At 55.8% G+C, this 17,369-nt stretch overlaps 1 protein-coding gene across 3 annotated transcripts; it reads right to left on the bottom strand.

Moving 5' to 3' along the window:
* Positions 1-452: 452 nt before the first annotated feature.
* On the bottom strand, positions 453-16,411 carry SH2D3A (SH2 domain containing 3A). 3 transcript variants are annotated; one of them, XM_038771857.1, is made up of 12 exons: positions 16,263-16,411; positions 12,103-12,282; positions 10,352-10,488; positions 5,936-6,146; positions 4,597-5,009; positions 4,193-4,290; positions 2,720-3,288; positions 2,422-2,537; positions 1,895-2,066; positions 1,704-1,815; positions 1,388-1,573; positions 453-1,210 (listed from the first exon to the last, which is right to left on the bottom strand). In XM_038771857.1, the coding sequence occupies exons 4-12, from the start codon at positions 6,041-6,043 to the stop codon at positions 1,050-1,052; spliced, it is 1,935 nt and encodes a 644-aa protein (XP_038627785.1). In that variant the 5' UTR covers positions 6,044-6,146; positions 10,352-10,488; positions 12,103-12,282; positions 16,263-16,411; the 3' UTR covers positions 453-1,049. The 3 variants fall into 3 exon arrangements, with proteins under 3 accessions (XP_038627785.1, XP_038627787.1, XP_038627786.1); XM_038771859.1 differs by lacking the exon at positions 12,103-12,282; XM_038771858.1 differs by lacking the exons at positions 12,103-12,282; positions 16,263-16,411 and adding an exon at positions 11,550-11,762.
* Between the last annotated feature and the right edge of the window lie 958 nt (positions 16,412-17,369).

Genomic DNA, 17,369 nt, shown 5'->3' with positions numbered 1-17,369 from the left:
TGGGAGCGAGGACCCAGAGGAGACCCCTTAGCTCTCACACCTTTCACTGCCCGGGAAGGGCCTGGGCAGGGAAGAAAGGAATCCGAGGCCCAGACTCACATACAGCCCTTGGCTCTTGGGGGGGTCAGGAGTCACACAGGCTGTTTATTCATACAAAAGCCACTGACCTGCTCCCCTTCCCCCACCCTCTCCCCTTTCCAGCCCAACCTCCCGCTCTCCTGTTCTCAGTCTCTCCCCGTGGCTGGCTGGGTTGAGAAGCAGCACAGTCCTGGGAGTCAGAAAGCCCTGGATTCTAATGCTGGCTCCACCATGTGTCTGCTGTGAGACGTTGGACAAGCCACTTAACTTCTCTGTGCCTCAGTTACCTCATTTGCAAAGTGGGGGATTAAGACTGTGAGCCCGAGGTGGGACAAGGACTGTGCCCAACCTAATTAGCTTGTATTTATCCCAGCCATTAGTACAAAAAAAGGGGGGGGAGAGAGCAAGGCAGCCTGCTGGGCCTGAGCCTGTTACCTCTCTTGACGGCCCAATGCTTGTGCAGTTTGGGGCTGGCTAACCCAGCGAGACTGTTGGATAATGGGATGTAAGTGAGTCCAGGGATTCCAGCCTTGCGTTCACCCCAGCTCCAGAAGCCGGTCTGAGCCTGAGGGCCAGGGCCAGCCAGGGGGAGGAAATGGGGGTTCCAGCAGCAGCCCTGCACAGGGGCTGGTAAAATTGGGCGGCTGTGGGGATGGAGGAGGAGTCAGGAAGCAGCAGAACCGAGCTGAGCTGGCCAAGCGGGTTGGGCCTCATGCCCGGGCTTCTACCTTTGAGCCCAGGCTGGCTGTGGACTTTGTAGGCTCCAGCCAGAGCTAGGGATGGAGACTTATTCTTCCCACTCGTTGGTGGGCTGGGGGAGGGGGTGGCCCTTCAACTAGACCCCACCCTGTATTCCACGGTTGGAGGTCCCTGTCCCACTCCAGAGAGCCAAGCTCAACCCCCTTCATCCCACCACTCAGAGCCCAGAGCCTGGGTTGCGGGGAAGGAGGGGGAAGCTAGCCTCCCCTCCCTCAACCTTCGGGCTCCAGTTTGTAGGAGAGCACAGTGAGAATCTGGTTGAATTTTTTGTGGCGCTCAGCCGGCGTAGCCTCTGCTCCCTGGCTCCCCCAGAAGAAGCGCAAGGCAAACTCGGTGCGGAAGGCTTCGGCCAGCTCGGGGATCGGCTGGAAGCCTGGTAGAAAGGGAGGGGAGAGAAGGGCCTTAGGCAGGAGTGCCACAGCCCCATCGTGGCCTCTTTTCCCCTTGGACCCAAGGCTGCCTGATCCTAGCCAGGGAGAAGCTGCCCTCGCTCTGGGGCCTCCGCTCCCTGCTCTAGCTCCAGTCCTGCCCTCCCCGCCGCCCCACTTACCCTGCAGTTTGGCTTCAGCTGCAGCATGGTACTGGGTCGCTTGGGCAGCCACGGCCCGCGCAGTCTGGAACGTCTGGTACAGCAGCTCACAGCTCTCCGCCTGGGGACCCCACAGATCCTCTCCCTCCATCAGCCTCATCAGGGGCAGCAGGTGTGGGACCACAACCTGTCCCGGTGGCCCACCTCCTATGAGCACAACAGATGCAGTGGGGTGGGGCAGGTAGAGTGTGGCCTCCCCCCGCCCCCAAATCTTGGGGGAGCGCCAGACCCTTAGGTGGACCAGACAGGGACCCGGAAGCCTCAGCCACCCTCTCACCTGCCCCCTCATCCAAGGCCTTGACAAAGGGCTTGAGCTGCTTCTCGAAGGCCAGGGCACTGGCCGTATGGTCCTGGCGCAGCTGCCGCCACGTCTGCTCCAGGCGGGTGATCTGGGGAAGAGGACAGGTATCTTGGCTTTGGCAAAGAACCCACCTGAGCCTGGTCCCCTAGAGGCCCCGTGCTCCTCACCTGAGACAGCTGTAGGGCCTTCATGATAGCTGACAGAGCAAACAGGTCCCCTGCCCCACTTTTGAGCTCCAGTGCCAGCTGGATGATCTTATGCAAAGTGGCTGCCCGCTCCCCCACAGGCCCTGTGCAACCCAGTACGTCCACTGCAATGCCCAGGGCCAGCAGGTGGTGCCTGAGAGAGGAAGGGGAGAGAGGATCAAGGGTGGGGCAGCAAACCCCTCTGGTGCCTCTATAGCAGTGAAACAGGCGCTGGTTAGCGTAGGAGAGAGGACCAGAGACTGTTGCCTTCACTAAAGACGGCTGGGAGAGTGGGGCCAGAGGGGCAACCGGTGCCCGCCGGGCTCGGGTATGGAGCAGCCAGCCAGCCGGCCCGAGGGGCTTGAGCTCAGGCTGCAGTAATGCACCTTGGGAGGGACTGGGGGGGAGAATGGATTACCGGGGAGCCGGCGACTTGGCCTCTGCTTAGGCTCTAGTGGGTGGGGCCCCAGCCAGGCATCGGGCCTGTCTCCCCGCTAGGCTGGGCTCACCTCTCTAGCAGGTCCAGCCGCAACTGGTGCCCGTGGGGCAGCGTAATGAGCTCCAGCCCCGACCACACCCCCATCGCCTGCTTCTGCTCCCGTGTCAACCCAAGAATCCGAGCGGCCTGGAGGAGGGAGGGGGCCGTGATGCCGTGACCCCGGCTCCATCCCCTCGGATTCCAGTGGCCCGCTGTCCCCGGGGTGGGGGGTCTCAGGTCAACAAGGTGGCACCTGGGGGGGCCCCGCCCACCCCTTGCCCCAAATGGGGGCGATTGATGGGGGCGCCCAGGGGTCCCAGCTCCCTGACCTGACAGTCCATCTGTAGGAGGTGCAGGGCGGTGGTACGGCTGTCCTGCTGGGAGAAGAGGTCCTTGAGTCGCTGAAGGGCTCTGATCTCCAGGGGCCGGTTGTCTGGGCTGAGCAGCAGCAAGGGGAAAGCCCGGGGCTGGAAAGAGGAGGCAGCCGCCACGTCTGGCCGCACAAAGCCTTTGCCTTCCTCCTCCTCCTCCTCCTGGCAGGCGGGCAGCCCCAGCTCGGCTTCCAGGAAGCCAAAGGCAGTCTCGGTGGCCCGGGCCCGGTGGCGCCGCCGCTCTTCTGTCCCCAGTCGGTCCGTATGGCTGCGGACAGGAGCGGGTGCCCGTGGCACCAGCTCGCAGTAGGTGGCCTGCGGCTCACTGGGCTCCAGCAGCAAGGAAACACGCAGAGGCTTGGGGGGAGGTTTGCAGTGCAGCTGCCCGTCTGAGCCCCGTAGGGCTGCCCCCTCAACTGAGACTGGCTGGGCTCGGGCTAGCAGTACGGGCTCACTGCCCGTGCGGAAAAGGGGCGAAGCTGGGGGTTGGGAGAGCTGGTCCCGATCAGGTCCCACCATGTGGTTACCTGCAAAGAGGGCAGTCAGCAAGAGAGACAAGACAGCACATGTGGGCACAGGCACGCACGTGTACACACGAATGGACGTACATTTCCCGCCCCCTCGCCACCCCAAATTAGTTTTCCTAATGGGAATGGAGTCAGGCCTCACATCCCTCCCGCAAAGTCTGACGAAGTCTCAGAGCTGGTAGGTTTGACCCTGCCTGCACAGGTTAAGAAGCCAGGCAGCTACCAGGGCAAAAATAGAGGCAGCGTGGCTCAGTGGAAAGAGCCCGGGCTTTGGAGTCAGAGCTCATGGGTTCAAATCCCGGCTCCGCCAATTGCCAGCTGTGTGACTTTGGGCAAGTCACTTCACTTCTCTGTGCCTCAGTTCCCTCATCTGTAAAATGGGGATGAAGACTGTGAGCCCCCCCCGTGGGACAACCTGATCACCTTGTAATCTCCCCAGCGCTTAGAACAGTGCTTTGCACATAGTAAGCGCTTAATAAAATGCCATTAAAAAAAAAATGGGTGATTCGACTGGGTATTTGTCACCCCCAAAATGGCCCATTGGGAGGGAAGGCCTGAGCAGAGTTGGCAAATTAACTTCATCTCAGGGAGTCTGAGCAGGGGGAAGAGGTCCCTGGAAGCAGCAACTGTGCACGAAGTGAGGGTGGGGAGGAACAAATTCCCATGATGCCCACTCCCCTGGGTAGGACTTAGTACAATGCTTAGTATTTCCAGGGCTTAGGACGGTGCCTGGGCACACAGTAAGCGCTAAAAGACTGGTAACATCCTAGGTGACAGCTATCACTGGAAGCTGGCGCTAAGGGTGCGATAGAAGCCGACGGGCAAATGCCTCCCAATAGTCCGAACCCAAGTAGGGGTGGGCTTTCGGCTCCCCTGCCTGGAGCGAGGGTGGCCCTCATCTCACCTGTCAGCAGGTTGCCCTCCGATTGGGCACTGTACAGTGAGGGTCTCCGGCCCAGCTGCTCCAGGCCAGCCGGGTGGCTGCCACTCCTGTCCTTGCTCCTAGAGCAGAGGCCAAAGCTTAGGTATTCCAGCTGGTGGGAGGGAAAGCTGCTCTCGGCTCCCCCTTGTCCCAGAGGGGGCATCTCACAGGGTGGGGCCTGGACCCCCGCCTTCCCTAGTAACCACATGAGATGCAGGCAGGGAGATGGAGGGCTCAGGGTTAGAAAGCACATGACCAAACTGGGAATCTCCGATGGGCTTTTCACCCCATCCCAGCCCCTTTGCTATTCCCCTCCATCACCTTCCAGATCGGCTCCCCCTCCGAGTCTGGCTTCCTGGCCCTCGGCCCTCGGGGAGTCCACTTACCTGAGCAGGCTCCCCTTGGCCGCAGCCGCTGCCACCACCTCCCCAGGGGTGTCCCCGCTCAGACTCCGACGGCGAGGGTTGGCGCTGCCCATTTGGTCCCTGTGGAGCTCCTCGATGCAGCGCAGGGGAACTAGGCGGTTGACGGGACTCAAGGCCATAGCCCCCGAGGCCTCGGAGAGGAATCGCCGGTTGCCCACGTAGCAGCAGATCAAAGCAGGCAAGCTGTCAAAGAGCTCCTGCTCCAGCTGGAAGAGGGCCCGAGGCCGGCCCTGGCGAGGGCGCAGGACCACCCTGATGATCCTGAAGTGCAGAGCGGTGCCCTCCCAGCGGCACACTAACACGTAGTCCCCAGGGCTGGAGCGCGAGTCTCGGATCAAGAACTCACCATCCTTTTGCAGTAGCAACTCGGCCTCCTGTGGGGCCCAAAGTGGTCGGTAAAGGCTCCCTGCCAAGAGGCAGGAACATGTGGGTTCCCACCCCAGAATTGGGCGTGCAAGAGCTAGATGGCTGGGAGGCGGGGCCAGGCCCCATGCCTCAGTTTCCCTAGAGAAGGGAAACACTCCTGACTCCTCGGTGTCCCACCTGATGTTCTTCTGGCCCCCCCTCGCCCCCCCCAACTCCCACGCCCTATAGCCTTCTCAATTTTAGAATGCTGGGAAACCTACAGCTGTGATTTTTATGACTTGTTGAACCGAGCTGTGAGGAGTCCGAAACCCTGGCTACAGCAACCTATTTCTCATTGCCTTCGTCTCATCCTTTATACTAATAATAATGGCATTTATTAAGCGCTTACTATGTACGAAGCACTGTTCTAAGCGCTGGGGAGGTTACAGGGTGATCAGGTTGTCCCACGGTGGGGGGAGGGGGCTCACAGTCTTAATCCCCATTTTACAGATGAGGGAACTGAGGCACGGAGAAGTTAAGTGACTTGCCCAAAGTCACACAGCAACAATTGGCAGAGCCGGGATTTGATGTGTGTCGCCGGCCCCCCGCCCCCACTCTTGGATTGTGAGCTCCTCAGGGGCCAGGGACCGCGCCTAAATCGCATCCGTGGGGTTTTCCCGGGGCTTACGACAGTGCTTTGCACCCAGGAAATTAATAAATACTACTACAACTAAATACTCTTACTGCTTCGTGGTGACACTGTGTGGCCAGCCCTAACCCGGGTCGGGGATGCCTGTTGCTGCCAAGAACCACCACGAGGGGGCGCCACGCACCGGCTGTGGTGGCCTGCCCCAGCCCCCATCATCTTCTTCTCTCCCCATCATCTTCTTCCCTCCTCATCATCTTCTTCCCTCCCCATCTTCATCCCTCCCCATCACAAGGGCCCGGGGCAGACCTGGCGTGGCAAGCAGCCATGGTACCAGGCATAGCTGCGCAATTCCTCCTTGCTCAGCTTCAGCTCCTCCTCCAGCTCCGTGCGCAGCCCACCCGGGGCCAGGGCCATCAGATTCAGCTCTGGACTTTCCCGGTCCCGGACATCTGGTGGAGAGGGACTCACAGGGGCTGGGATCCAACAGCCACGCCTCTGGGGAAGTCTTCTCTGTTAGCTGACAAACATTATCAGTTAGGGCGATTCGGTATATAGCAGCAATACTCTAATAAACAACCACCTCCGGAGATTAGAGCTCCAGGACTTCCTTCCTAAAGAGACACGCCTGTTCCAGGCAAAAGGGGACTCCTCCGAACCGAATTTTCTCCCTTACCTTCCGGGTGGGGAGGGAGGGGAGAGTGGACAGGAGCGGGACCGTGAGCCCTGGGCAACGAGGTAAAGGAGGCTAGCCACCGTTCTGGGGAGGGCGGCATAGGACACAAGGCCAAGGGCTCAGGGAGGAAGAGAGGGGTGGGTCTGCAGGAGGAAGGGGCTGGGGTGGGTGCCTAAGACACTGTCATCTGGGCCGGTGACCTTAGTCTTTGTACATCATCATCATCATCAATCGTATTTATTGAGCGCTTACCGTGTGCAGAGCACTGTACTAAGCGCTTGGGAAGTACAAGTTGGCAACATATAGAGACAGCCCCTACCCAACAGTGGGCTCACATCGGGCAGGAAAGATCAGGAGTCTGGCGAGGTTCAAACAAAACAGTACGTGCTAAATGGCATCTTACTCTTCTGCCGCCCAGAGTAATAGGTGGGTGGAGAGTGATCAAGAACAGCCCTTCCAGCCCAATTCTGAGGCTAAAGAATCCCTCCCTTCACTACTCCTTCCCACCCCCTCTGGCCTCTCTCCTCAGTTTGCCTGGGCTCTTTCTTTTGCTGGGAGCCGCCTATCCCAACTAACAGGCCAGAGCTGGAAGGAAGGAAGGAATGTGTCCTCTCAGGCAGGTTCTCCAGCTGGCTGGCTGGCATTCTTCCTCCCTCCCTGGGCCTTGCGCTAAGGAGGAGCCACCTCAGTCCTGGTGTGGCCCATGTTGGGGCAGGTTATCTGCCGCTGCTGCTGCTGCACCAGAGATTCCTGCGGGCTGACTCAGGCCCCTGGGAGCCTGCCAGGCTGGAGTTGGGTAGGGGAAGGAAAGAGAGAGAGCTGATTTCCCTCAAATTCCTGATGGCCTCTGAGCCTGCCTCCTTCTGAACTTCAGACAAAACTGGGGTTGCCCCTACCACCAGGGAGAGAGAAGGCTCTAACCCCAGGAACCCCCACTATTGGTTTAGGACACTCCCTTCCCAAGCTAGCAACTGAAGCTGAAACAATTTCAGGTTCCAAATTGGTGAGTGTCTAGGTGCTACATAGGCACCAAATGAGGATTTGATTGAGGGTCTCGACGTATGAGACTACCTGAAGATTCGTGTGTGTGTGTGTGTGTATGCGTGTGCGCAAGCGCACACACACATATACGCACACGTGCCCCATGGGTCTGGACTTCCTGTTTACCACCTGGGCTGGCTGGGATGCCTCATTCACATCCGTCCCTGGGTCTCTCTCCACATTAACTCTTTTATGTCTGCCTAGATAATTCTGCACACAGCGATCTTGAAACACTCCTCTCTTCTTGCCAGGGAGCCAAGGGCTCTTTGCCACCCCCCAGGGACAAAGCTCCCACCGTCTCTCACTTGTGCAAGGCTCTGGAAGGGAAGCAGCAAGTAGATAGGAGGGGCGCTGGGAGGGCTTGAAGGGAAGGGGAAGAGGAACGAGTATAAGTGTAAGGTGCCCTGCATATGAGGATCCCCTTCACACAATGTTTTTGCCAACCAGCTGGGCAAGAGAGAAAACAGGGATGTGTGTGTGAGTGTGTGTGTGTGTGTGTGTGTGTGTGTCTGTATGTATGCGTGTGTTTGGAGGGGGAGATTATGGGAGTAGCTAAGCAATTCATGGCCCAGGTGGGTGGGTTGTGACAAAGCCTTGGGATCCGGACTGGCATCAGTCACCCTCCTTGCCAACAGCTTCCAGCGTCCCGACAGGACCCACGTAGTAGCTGTTGAACCTCAGAAACGGGCTTGGATGGTCCTGTCCTGGCTCTGGGGGGTTTGGGGAGTTGTCTTTGAGTTCATTCATTTATTCAATCGTATTTACTGAGCTCTTACTGTGTGCAGAGCACTGTACTAAGTGCTTGGAAAGTACAATTCAGCAATAGAGACAATCCCTGCCCACAACGGGCTTACAGTCTAGAAGAGGGGAGACAGACATCAAAACAAGTAAACAGGCATCAATAGCATCAATATAAAGAAATGGAATTATAGATATATACATATCAAAACAAGTAAACAGGCATTAATGTAAACAAATAGAATTATTATTGTGTACATATATACACAAGTGCTGTGGGGTGGGGAGGGGGGGATAGAGCAAAGGGAGTGAGTCGGGGCGATGGGGAGGGGGAGCTGAGGAAAAGGGGGGCTTAGTCTGGGAAGGCCTCTTGGAGGAGGTGAGCCTTCACTAGGGCTTTGAAAGGGGGGGAGGAAGTGTGATTGTTTGGCGGATTTGAGGAGGGAGGGCATTCCAGGCCAGAGATAGGACGTGGGCTGGGGGTCGACGGCGGGACAGGTGAGAACGAGGCACAGTGAGAAGGTTAGCACCAGAGGAGCGGAGTGTTAGGGTAGGCTTCAAGAATCAGAGTCCTTGGGCTGGAGGGGCCCTCAAGAAGTTATCCCCCTGACTCCAACAGGACAACTCCTTGGACCAATCCAGAGAGATGGTGGTTTACCCTAAATCTGGGGCAATGAGGATTCTGGAGAGAATGCAAAATAGAAGCATGTGGAAATTTGGCCACAGAAGTTCCCTCTGATCCTAGTTGGTGTCATAGTTCTATACAAGAAAGTCTGACTCAGTCACTGGGCTTCTGAGCTTGGGGGTCTTAATCCGCCCGTTCCTCTCCATCCAAACCGCTACCCTGCTCATTCAAGCTCTCATCCTATCCCGTCTGGATTACTGTATCAGCCTCCTCTCTGATCTCCCATCCTCCTGTCTCTCCCCACTTCAATCCATACTTCACGCCACTGCCTGGATTGTCTTTGTCCAAAAACGCTCTGGGCATATTACTCCCCTCCTAAAACATCTCTAGTGGCTACCAATCAACCTACGCATCAGGCAGAAACTCCTCACCCTCGGCTTCAAGGCTCTCCATCACCTCGCCCCCTCCTACCTCACCTCCCTTCTCTCCTTCTACAGCCCAGCCCGCACCCTCCGCTCCTCTGCCGCTAATCTCCTCATCGTGCCTCGTTCTCACCTGTCCCGCCGTCGACCCCTGGCCCACGTCATCCCCCTGGCCTGGAATGCCCTCCCTCCCCACATCCGCCAAGCTAGCTCTCTTCCTCCCTTCAAGGCCCTACTGAGAGCTCACCTCCTCCAGGAGGCCTTCCCAGACTGAGCCCCCTCCTTCCTCTCCCCCTCCTCCCCCTCTCTATCCCCCCTGCCTTACCTTCTTCCCTTCTCCACAGCACCTGTATATATGTATATATGTTTGTCTGTATTTATTACTCTATTTATTTTACTTGTACATATTTATTCTATTTATTTTATTTTGTTAATATGTTTTGTTTTGTTCTCTGTCTCCCCCTTCTAGACTGTGAGCCCACTGTTGGGTAGGGACCGTCTCTATATGTTGCCAACTTGTACTTCCCAAGCGCTTATTACAGTGCTCTGCACACAGTAAGTGCTCAATAAATACGATTGAATGAATGAATGACCACTCCCCTAATTTCTCCTTTCCTACTTTCCCCATTGCTGCAGAAAGATGCGTCACTTAAATTCCCAACCCTTGGATCTGTCCCATCACCACTAGATCGGGGCGTGTGAGGGTATTCCTGGGAGATGACTTCTACTGGGCCAGGTCTTGACCCTCCAGACACAAGGGACAGAAGTGGTGACAGTAACTTGTTCTACCGAGGGCAGAGGGGAAGGGAGAGAGAACATCAAGGTAGGAAATGCCTGAAAACACCTTTACCTAACCTATGAATGGGCCACTTATCAATTTCACATGGATGAGTACGAATTTCAGCTGGCAGAGTGGTAAAGAACGCAGGTGACATTTATTCTCCACCTCCACGCTGAAGGGCAAACTGGGAGAATGTGGGAGTGGGCTGGCAAGGCTGCTTTTAACCAAGGAAGTGCTTTGACTCTGGATCTCCAAAGAGGGAGAGATGCAGTAGGGGTGAGGTGAGGTTAGGGGAGAGACAGTGAGGTTCAGGGCCTTCCAGGGCTTCTAAGGGCTGCTAGGCTCTAAGGCTGCTCCTTAGAGCCCTGCTCCCCTTTAGGGTAATCACCTACCACAGCCCCACCCTACCCTCCTTCCCCCAACCCCTCCCAACCCATCTCACCTCAAAGGCTACTCCAGTCCTCCAGGGCTGTCCAAAGTCTCTGCTGGCAACTTCTCCGTCCCGGGTCACACTTCCCTGAGCGCCTCCTCAGCGACTCCACTCCTGCTCTGCAGGGGCACGACTGGAGAGAGGAGAAACTGGAGATGAGGGGGAGAGAGGGGGAAAGTGAGTCAGGAATCTCACTCACGTGGTGCCAGGCTCAGAGAAGTGAGTCACCTGGGCCTGGCCCCTCTATACACCTGCCCTCAGGAGTCAGCCGGAAGGGGAAGCTGCCACCATCGTGGAGCTGGGAGGCAGGATGCCTGTCTTAGTCCTATTCACTGGCCGACGTTGGCTCGGGAGAATCATCTCTCCATGGTCCCGGGCATCCCACCACTCCGGGGAAAGGGGTCGAGAAAGCCACCCACCCTACCAGCCTGATGACAGTCGGGCTCTGGCCTAGAGACGGAAAGAGGGCACATGGAGGTGGAAGCAGGAGCGGGCGTGGGGTGGGCTGCTGGCTGGAATGAGGGGTGGGAGGCTCCTTGGATCGGGATAAAGAGTCGGGAGAGTGAGGATGAGTCGGTCTGCAGACTGAACAAGGAAAGGGAAATCCGGCCCCGGGGCCGTCTGCGGCTCGGGACGACACTCGGCCCTGGAAGGAGGTGGGGCGGGGCCAGAGAGAGAGAGAGAGGGGCAGGGATTGTCTCTGTTGCTGAATTGTACTTCCAAAGCGCTTCGTACAGTGTTCTGCACACAATAAACGCTCAATAAATACGAATGAATGAATTGGTTTCCTAATCCCCACCGGTTTCAAATCAGGCAAGCTCTCAGCAGGGTGCAGGGGACTGCGGAAGAAAGCAGGGGAACGGACCTGAGCCCAGGAGCCCTAATTACGGGCTCCCCATTCTGCCTCTCCACTTTCCACAGCCGATCTGACCCCACAGGGAAACTACGGTCTGGCAGCAGCATACGGAGCGGGGGGCGGGGGGGATCCTCTCAACTGTCTCTATATGTTGCCAACTTGTACTTCCCAGGCGCTGAGGCCAGTGTGCTCTGCGCACAGTAAGCGCTCAATAAGTACGACTGAATGAATGACCTGAGGCTGCTTTCCCCGATCAAACCCCGCCCCGCAAGTGTCTCCGCTGCATCCGTTCCCCTCCCTGGGGCCAGAGTCCCTGGAGCCCTCCCGGCGAGGAGCCGGGCTTGTTGGACTCACCTGAGGGGAGGCCGGGCGCCGGGCCCTAGGGTGCGGGTTTCGGGCTGCAGGCTCGGCGGCTCCTACACTCCCCGCCTCTCTCTCGGCACATTCCTGCACTGGGCTGCCCTAGCCTCACCTCCGCAACCACCTGGCTCCGCCCTCTACCTGACTCCGCCCTGGTCCCCAATTTCCTCGAGCTTCACTGGACGTCCCATGGGAGGCCCCCACCTCCCTCAAAGCCCTGTTGCTTAGGGACCCAACACACACAACCCTGCCTCCTGGAGTTGCCCCCCCGCCCCCGAAAACAGGCTAGCTTAATAGGTCCCCATCCCAATTGATAACCACCATCAATAATCTTGGTCTTTCCAGGGCCCCCTGAGGTAGCCAGGATCCCCAAGTCCTCCTCCTCTCGGAGCTCATTGTCAGGGGATCAGTTTCAGGGCTTGACCCTTAACTGACACCATCAGCTCAGTTGCACTCTTCCCCCTCTTCCAAGCAGCTTCTTTCCTGGCTACTGACATGCAGCTGGCTCTAGGGTGGGGCAGGGGCACGAGGTGACAGTTAATTCCACCTGTGTTGGAACCGGACAGGGTGTCCTATCCCTGGAAATACCAGTTCCATCCTGTCCCCTCTTTGCTGCAGCTCCGGTGTTCTTCTAGCAGGGGGATGAGGGAGCGGCAAAGCCAGGGAGCTACTACTTGGATGGTTATGAGTGGCTGGTCTCCGATTTCCCCGAAGGAATTGCTTCTTCCTGCAGCAAGGTGGAAGTAAAATGGACATTAAGAAGGCTTGGCAAAGCATCCCCAAGAAAAGTCGGGGAGTCATAATAATAATGATGCCGTTTGTTAAGCGCTTACTATGTGCCAAGCACTGTTCTAAGCACTGGGGGGGGGGGGGATACAAGGTAATCAGGTTGTCCCACATGAGGCTCACAGTCTTAATCCCCATTTTCCAGATGAGGGAACTGAGGCACAGAGAAGTTAGGTGACTTGCCCAAAGTCACACAGCTGACAAGTGGCGGAACTGGGCTTAGAACCCAAGATCGTGCTCTTTCCTCTGAGCCACGCTGCTGCTCCAGAGTCATCTTCTCTGGAGGTTTTTAAAACAAAGGGACTTGCCCAGCTGCCTTTAGGGTGGTCCTGTCTGAAGTCAGGAGGTTCAATCAAAGCCTTTTAGGGTCACATCTCCCCTAAAAGCCCTTCCCCAATTAAGCCCTCTTTCCCCCACTTCTCTCTTCATTCTGCATCATCTATGCACTTGGATCTGTGACCTTCAGGCACTTGATATTCATTCCATCCTCAGCCCTGTAGTACTTACATACATAGCTATAAATTATAAATTATTTATTTATATCAATGTCTGTCTCCCCCTCTAGACTGTGAGCTCATTGTGGGCAGGGAATATGTCTACCAACTGTTATACTGTACTCTGCCAAGTGCTTAGTACAGTGCTCTGTACACAGTAAGCATTCAGTGAGAAGCAGCGTGGCTTAGTGGAAAGAGCCCGGGCTTGCGAGTCAGAGGTCGTGGGTTCTAATCCTGACTCTGCCTCTTGTCAGCTGTGTGACCTCTCTCTGTGCCTCAGTTACCTGATCTGTGAAATGGGGATGAAGACTGTGAGCCCGATGTGGGACAACCTGATTACCTTGTACCTATCCCAGCGCTTAGACAGTGACAGTGCTTGGCACATAGTAAGCGCTTAACAAATACCAACTTATTATTATCATTACCACTGATAGTGATGACTGAGCATCTACTGTGTGTAGAGCAATGTATAACATTAACCAATGTACAACATTACTGTATGTAAAGCATTGGAAGAGTGCAACAGAAGTAGAAGACCCAATCTTGGCTTCTGTGACTCTCTGTCAGGGGGAATCCCAGCTGGTGGCCAGTGGATAGGAAGGAGAACAGAAGAGAACAGGTGGTCAGCTGGCATCTCTGGCAACTCTCTGCAGAGGGGCAGCAGCAGGCACCCAATCCTCCAGTTCCTATTCTCCCCTGCCTTCTGGCCAGTGTCAGTTTTCTTCCCACCCAGCCTAGGCATATCTATATCTGAGACAGGGTGCCATAGGGAAAGGGTAGTTGCATGGGACCTTCAAAAAATGACAGCTGTGCCAGATTTTCCAAAGATGGTGACTGCCTGTCCTCTCAAAGGTGGCTGCACTGGTGCCCCTCTTGAAGAGGGGCAGTAAGTGCTTAGTACAGTGCTCTACCCACAGTAAGTGCTCAATAAATACGATTGAATGAAGATGATGGCTGACACGTGGCTTCACTCTGGGATGACTACACTGTGGCCTTTCTCAAAGATGGTGGTACCGCTGCCCTTTTCAGAGTTGTCTGCAGCACGCCTTTTCTTACAGAGGGCCACTGTGTGGCCTCTTTCAAAGAGGACTACCGTGTGATTAAATGATTAAAGCACTCAATCACCTTGCAACCTCCTACCTCACCTCACTATTCTACTACAGCCCAGCCTGCGCATTTCGCTCCTCTAATGCCAACTTTCTCACTATGCCTCAATCTCATCTATATTGCTGCCAACCCCTTGCCCACGTCCTATCTCTGGCTTGGCTTCAAAGCTCTCCGTCACCTTGCCCCTTCTTACCTCACCTCCCTTCTCTCCTTCTACATTCCAGCCCGCACACTCCACTCCTCTGGTGCTAACCTTCTCACTGTGCCTCAATCTCGCCTGTCTCACCACCAACCCCTGGCCCACGTCCTACCTCTGGCCTGGAACACCCTCCCTCCTCAAATCTGCCAGACCATTACTCTGCCCCACTTCAAAGCCCTACTGAAGGCGCACCTCCTCCAAGAGACCTTCCCAAACTAATCCCCCTCTTCCTCTGTTCCCCCTCCCTTCCACGTCACCTCGACTCTCCCCTTCTGCTCTTTCCCCCTCACCCCACAACACTTATGTATATATGTATATATCTATAATTCTATTTATTTATATCAATGACTGTTTACTTGTTTTGATGTCTGTCTCCCCCCCAACCCCCAGACTGTAAGCCTGTTGTGGGCAGGGATTGTCTCTCTTTCTTTATTGCTGTATTGTACTTTCCAAGCACTTAGTACAATGCTCTGCACACAGTAAGCACTCAATAAATACGATTGAATGAATGAATAAATGAATGCCCTCCTCCCTCAAATCCAACAATTACTCTCCCCCTCTTCAAAGCCTTGTTGAGGGCACGTCTCCTCCAAGAGGCCTTCCCTGCCTGACTATGCCCCCTTACCTGCATCACCCTGACTTGTTCCCTTTGTTCTTTTCTGCTCCCAGCCCCACAGCACTTATGTACATATCTGTAATTCATTTATATTAACGTCTCTCTCCCCCCTCTAGACTGTAAGCTTGTTGTGAATGTGTCTGTTTAGTGTTGCACTCTCCCAAGAGCTTAGTACAGCGTTCTGCACACAGTAAGAGCTCAATAAATACGATTGAATGAATGAATGAATGAATGAATGAATGAATGGACGCTGTGTGGCCTCTTTCTAAGACGGCCGCTGCGTGGCCTCTTTCTAAGATGGCCCAGCTATTGACCTCGTCAAAGATGGCAGTGGGGAAGAAGTGATCCGTTAGCGGGGTCTTGGAACCAGCTGCCGTGGGTGCCTGGGTGAGAGGGAGCCGTGCAGGCTGGTGGTTCTTCAGTCAGAAACTTTCACCACAGATGGCATAGCCCCAGCAGGCAGAGCTGGGACTAGAATCCAGATTGCCTGATTCCCAGAGCTGTGCCTTTTCCACTGAACAAACAGCAGATCAGCACAGTGTCATGAGGAACATTGAGGGCTGCCGTTTTTCCCTTGTGCCAGGGTGGATGAATGTTTGAGGCCCGCTCAAGAGGCAGGACTGTATTTTTCCTCTCCCATGACACCGGTCCTCGTTTCTTTTAAAAGCTTTCCCCCAACCCCCAAGCCTGCTCCTCTCCCCCTTCCCTCCGCCCATAGCTGCTAGCACTCTGACATGGCTCTGGCTCTTCTGGTCTCTATGTCTTCTTTCTCCTACAGTTCCTAACCTGCCCCTGTCCCCCAGGTAGCATCATCTTATCTTCAGAACCTCCAGGCTGCCTAATGGGACTCTCGTGGGGCAGATCCACTCCAAGTGCTTAGCTCTGGCATGGACTTCCCCCAGCTGGCTCAGTTGAGACCAGGCCCTGGCTTACCCAAAGGTCCCAGCTGGGATTTGAATCCTCCTGGCAGAAGTTGCCCTTTCAGCTACCGGGCTGCAGGGCCAACAGGGTAGGGAGCTGGGGAGGTGAGGAAGAGTTCTGGCTACTGAGCAGCCTGTATCTGGCTCAGATATCATCCAAGGACCTCCCTCCACTCCTTCTCCCCCAGCCTGAGATGGGAGGTGGACCAAATAATCTCTTGCGGGATCCCACTCAAGGAAAACCTAGGAAATTCCCACAGAATGGGGCACTCTCAGGGCTGCAGTCCTAAAACAAGCAGTGCTTCAAAGTTGCACCCAAAGCCCTGCTCCTTTCCCCAAAAAGCTTCCAATGTTTTTCTGCATTTTCTTTTCAATACCCACCAATCCAATTCTCTTTCTTCTAGAGCAGGGGTCTCTAATTTATGGCCCGGGAGACTTAATTTGGCTTTTCTTGGAACCAAAATGTGGCTCTCAAGCCAAGGAAGTGGGGTGAAGCATTTCAAATCACCACCCAGAGCCTTGGGCCAAAGGGAGGCAGCCCACTGAACACCCCCCAACACACAGCACCACCACAATGCAACCTACCTAAAAGCCATGGCAGACTGCGCGGGGCTCCAGGGGCTCTGTCCTGCCTGTTGCTGCCAAGGACCGGCGAGTCAGCAAAAGGTAGCCCACAGGGGGCAAATCGCCAGAAGGCCACGGACCTGGCCCCCTCCTCCAGCCCTCCCCAGGGGTTCCGGGTCCCAGCGAGCAGTGCTGGCTAGGGCTGGATCCACGCCATTTGGGCCGCAGAATTTCTCACCCCCTTCTGCCCAGGGAAGGAGATCCCGCCCCTTCACGAAGGAGAGCAATCCCCGCCCGCTCTGGAGGCTCTCACAGGCTCAGCAACTCTTCGGAGCTAGGAGAGGAGGAGGGAGGGTGGCACAGAGAGGCAGGAGCAGCTCTTAGACACCTTATCGCACGGCCTTGAAAATCCCTCCCCTGCCAGATGCCAGAGCAACATAGCTGAAACTTGTTTCTGACTGAGGGGGAGCAGGATCCAGCTCTCCCAGGAGTCCTCTTTGTGGTCCGTAGGGGGCTGGGAGGGTCCAGGTGATGAGGGTGAGACTGTGCTGCTGCTGTTGCCCATACCTGGGAGGTTGGAGGGAGGGAGAAGAAGGGGAAGGAACTAATCTTCGGGAGGGCTGGCCCATCAACCCACCCTTCCTTTCCTCTCGTCTCCACTCCTGTCCTTTTCCCTTCCCTCTCATCCCCTACCCTGCTTTTCCGTCCCAGACTGGCAGCAACCGCTGTTGCTATGAAGCCATATCATCACATTGAGCCGTATGCAGCGTGACATAATTACATCATAGGCCATGAAGGGTCCCCATATAACCAAGTAGCCCTGGGCCTGCAGGGAGGGGTTGTTACTGTGGTCCAGCTACACCTAAGCAGGAGCTGTGAGGGTGTGGTATGGGCATTTAAAACCTTTAGATTCACATTGAAGTAAACTACACTAATGTGTGTTTAAGCGGTATGATTGGCTCTTTGGGCACCAACTGTTCAAAGATTTTGTTTAGCCCTTCTGCACAAAAAGGTAGCCAACCCCTGCTCTGGTGGCTCCTCAGTGGGGTGTTTTCTGGATCAGGTTGGGATGGCTAAGGGTGCCCAAGTTTCATTTTGAGCAGGGGGAAAAGGAATTAATTAGGGCCA

This window comes from Tachyglossus aculeatus, chromosome X1 (genome assembly GCF_015852505.1).
Source record: "Tachyglossus aculeatus isolate mTacAcu1 chromosome X1, mTacAcu1.pri, whole genome shotgun sequence".
NCBI classification, from domain to species: domain Eukaryota; kingdom Metazoa; phylum Chordata; class Mammalia; order Monotremata; family Tachyglossidae; genus Tachyglossus; species Tachyglossus aculeatus.
This window is presented reverse-complemented; position numbering and strand designations above follow the sequence as displayed.

Coding starts and splice junctions, on each gene's coding strand:
- SH2D3A (XM_038771857.1), bottom strand. CDS start 6,043: ATGGCCCTGGCCCCGGGTGGGCTGCGCACGGAGCTGGAGGAGGAGCTG. Junction 3,289..4,192: donor GGAGGGCAACCTGCTGACAG/GTGAGATGAGGG, acceptor CCCTCTTTGCAG/GTAACCACATGGTGGGACCT. Junction 1,574..1,703: donor GGCCTTGGATGAGGGGGCAG/GTGAGAGGGTGG, acceptor TTGTGCTCATAG/GAGGTGGGCCACCGGGACAG.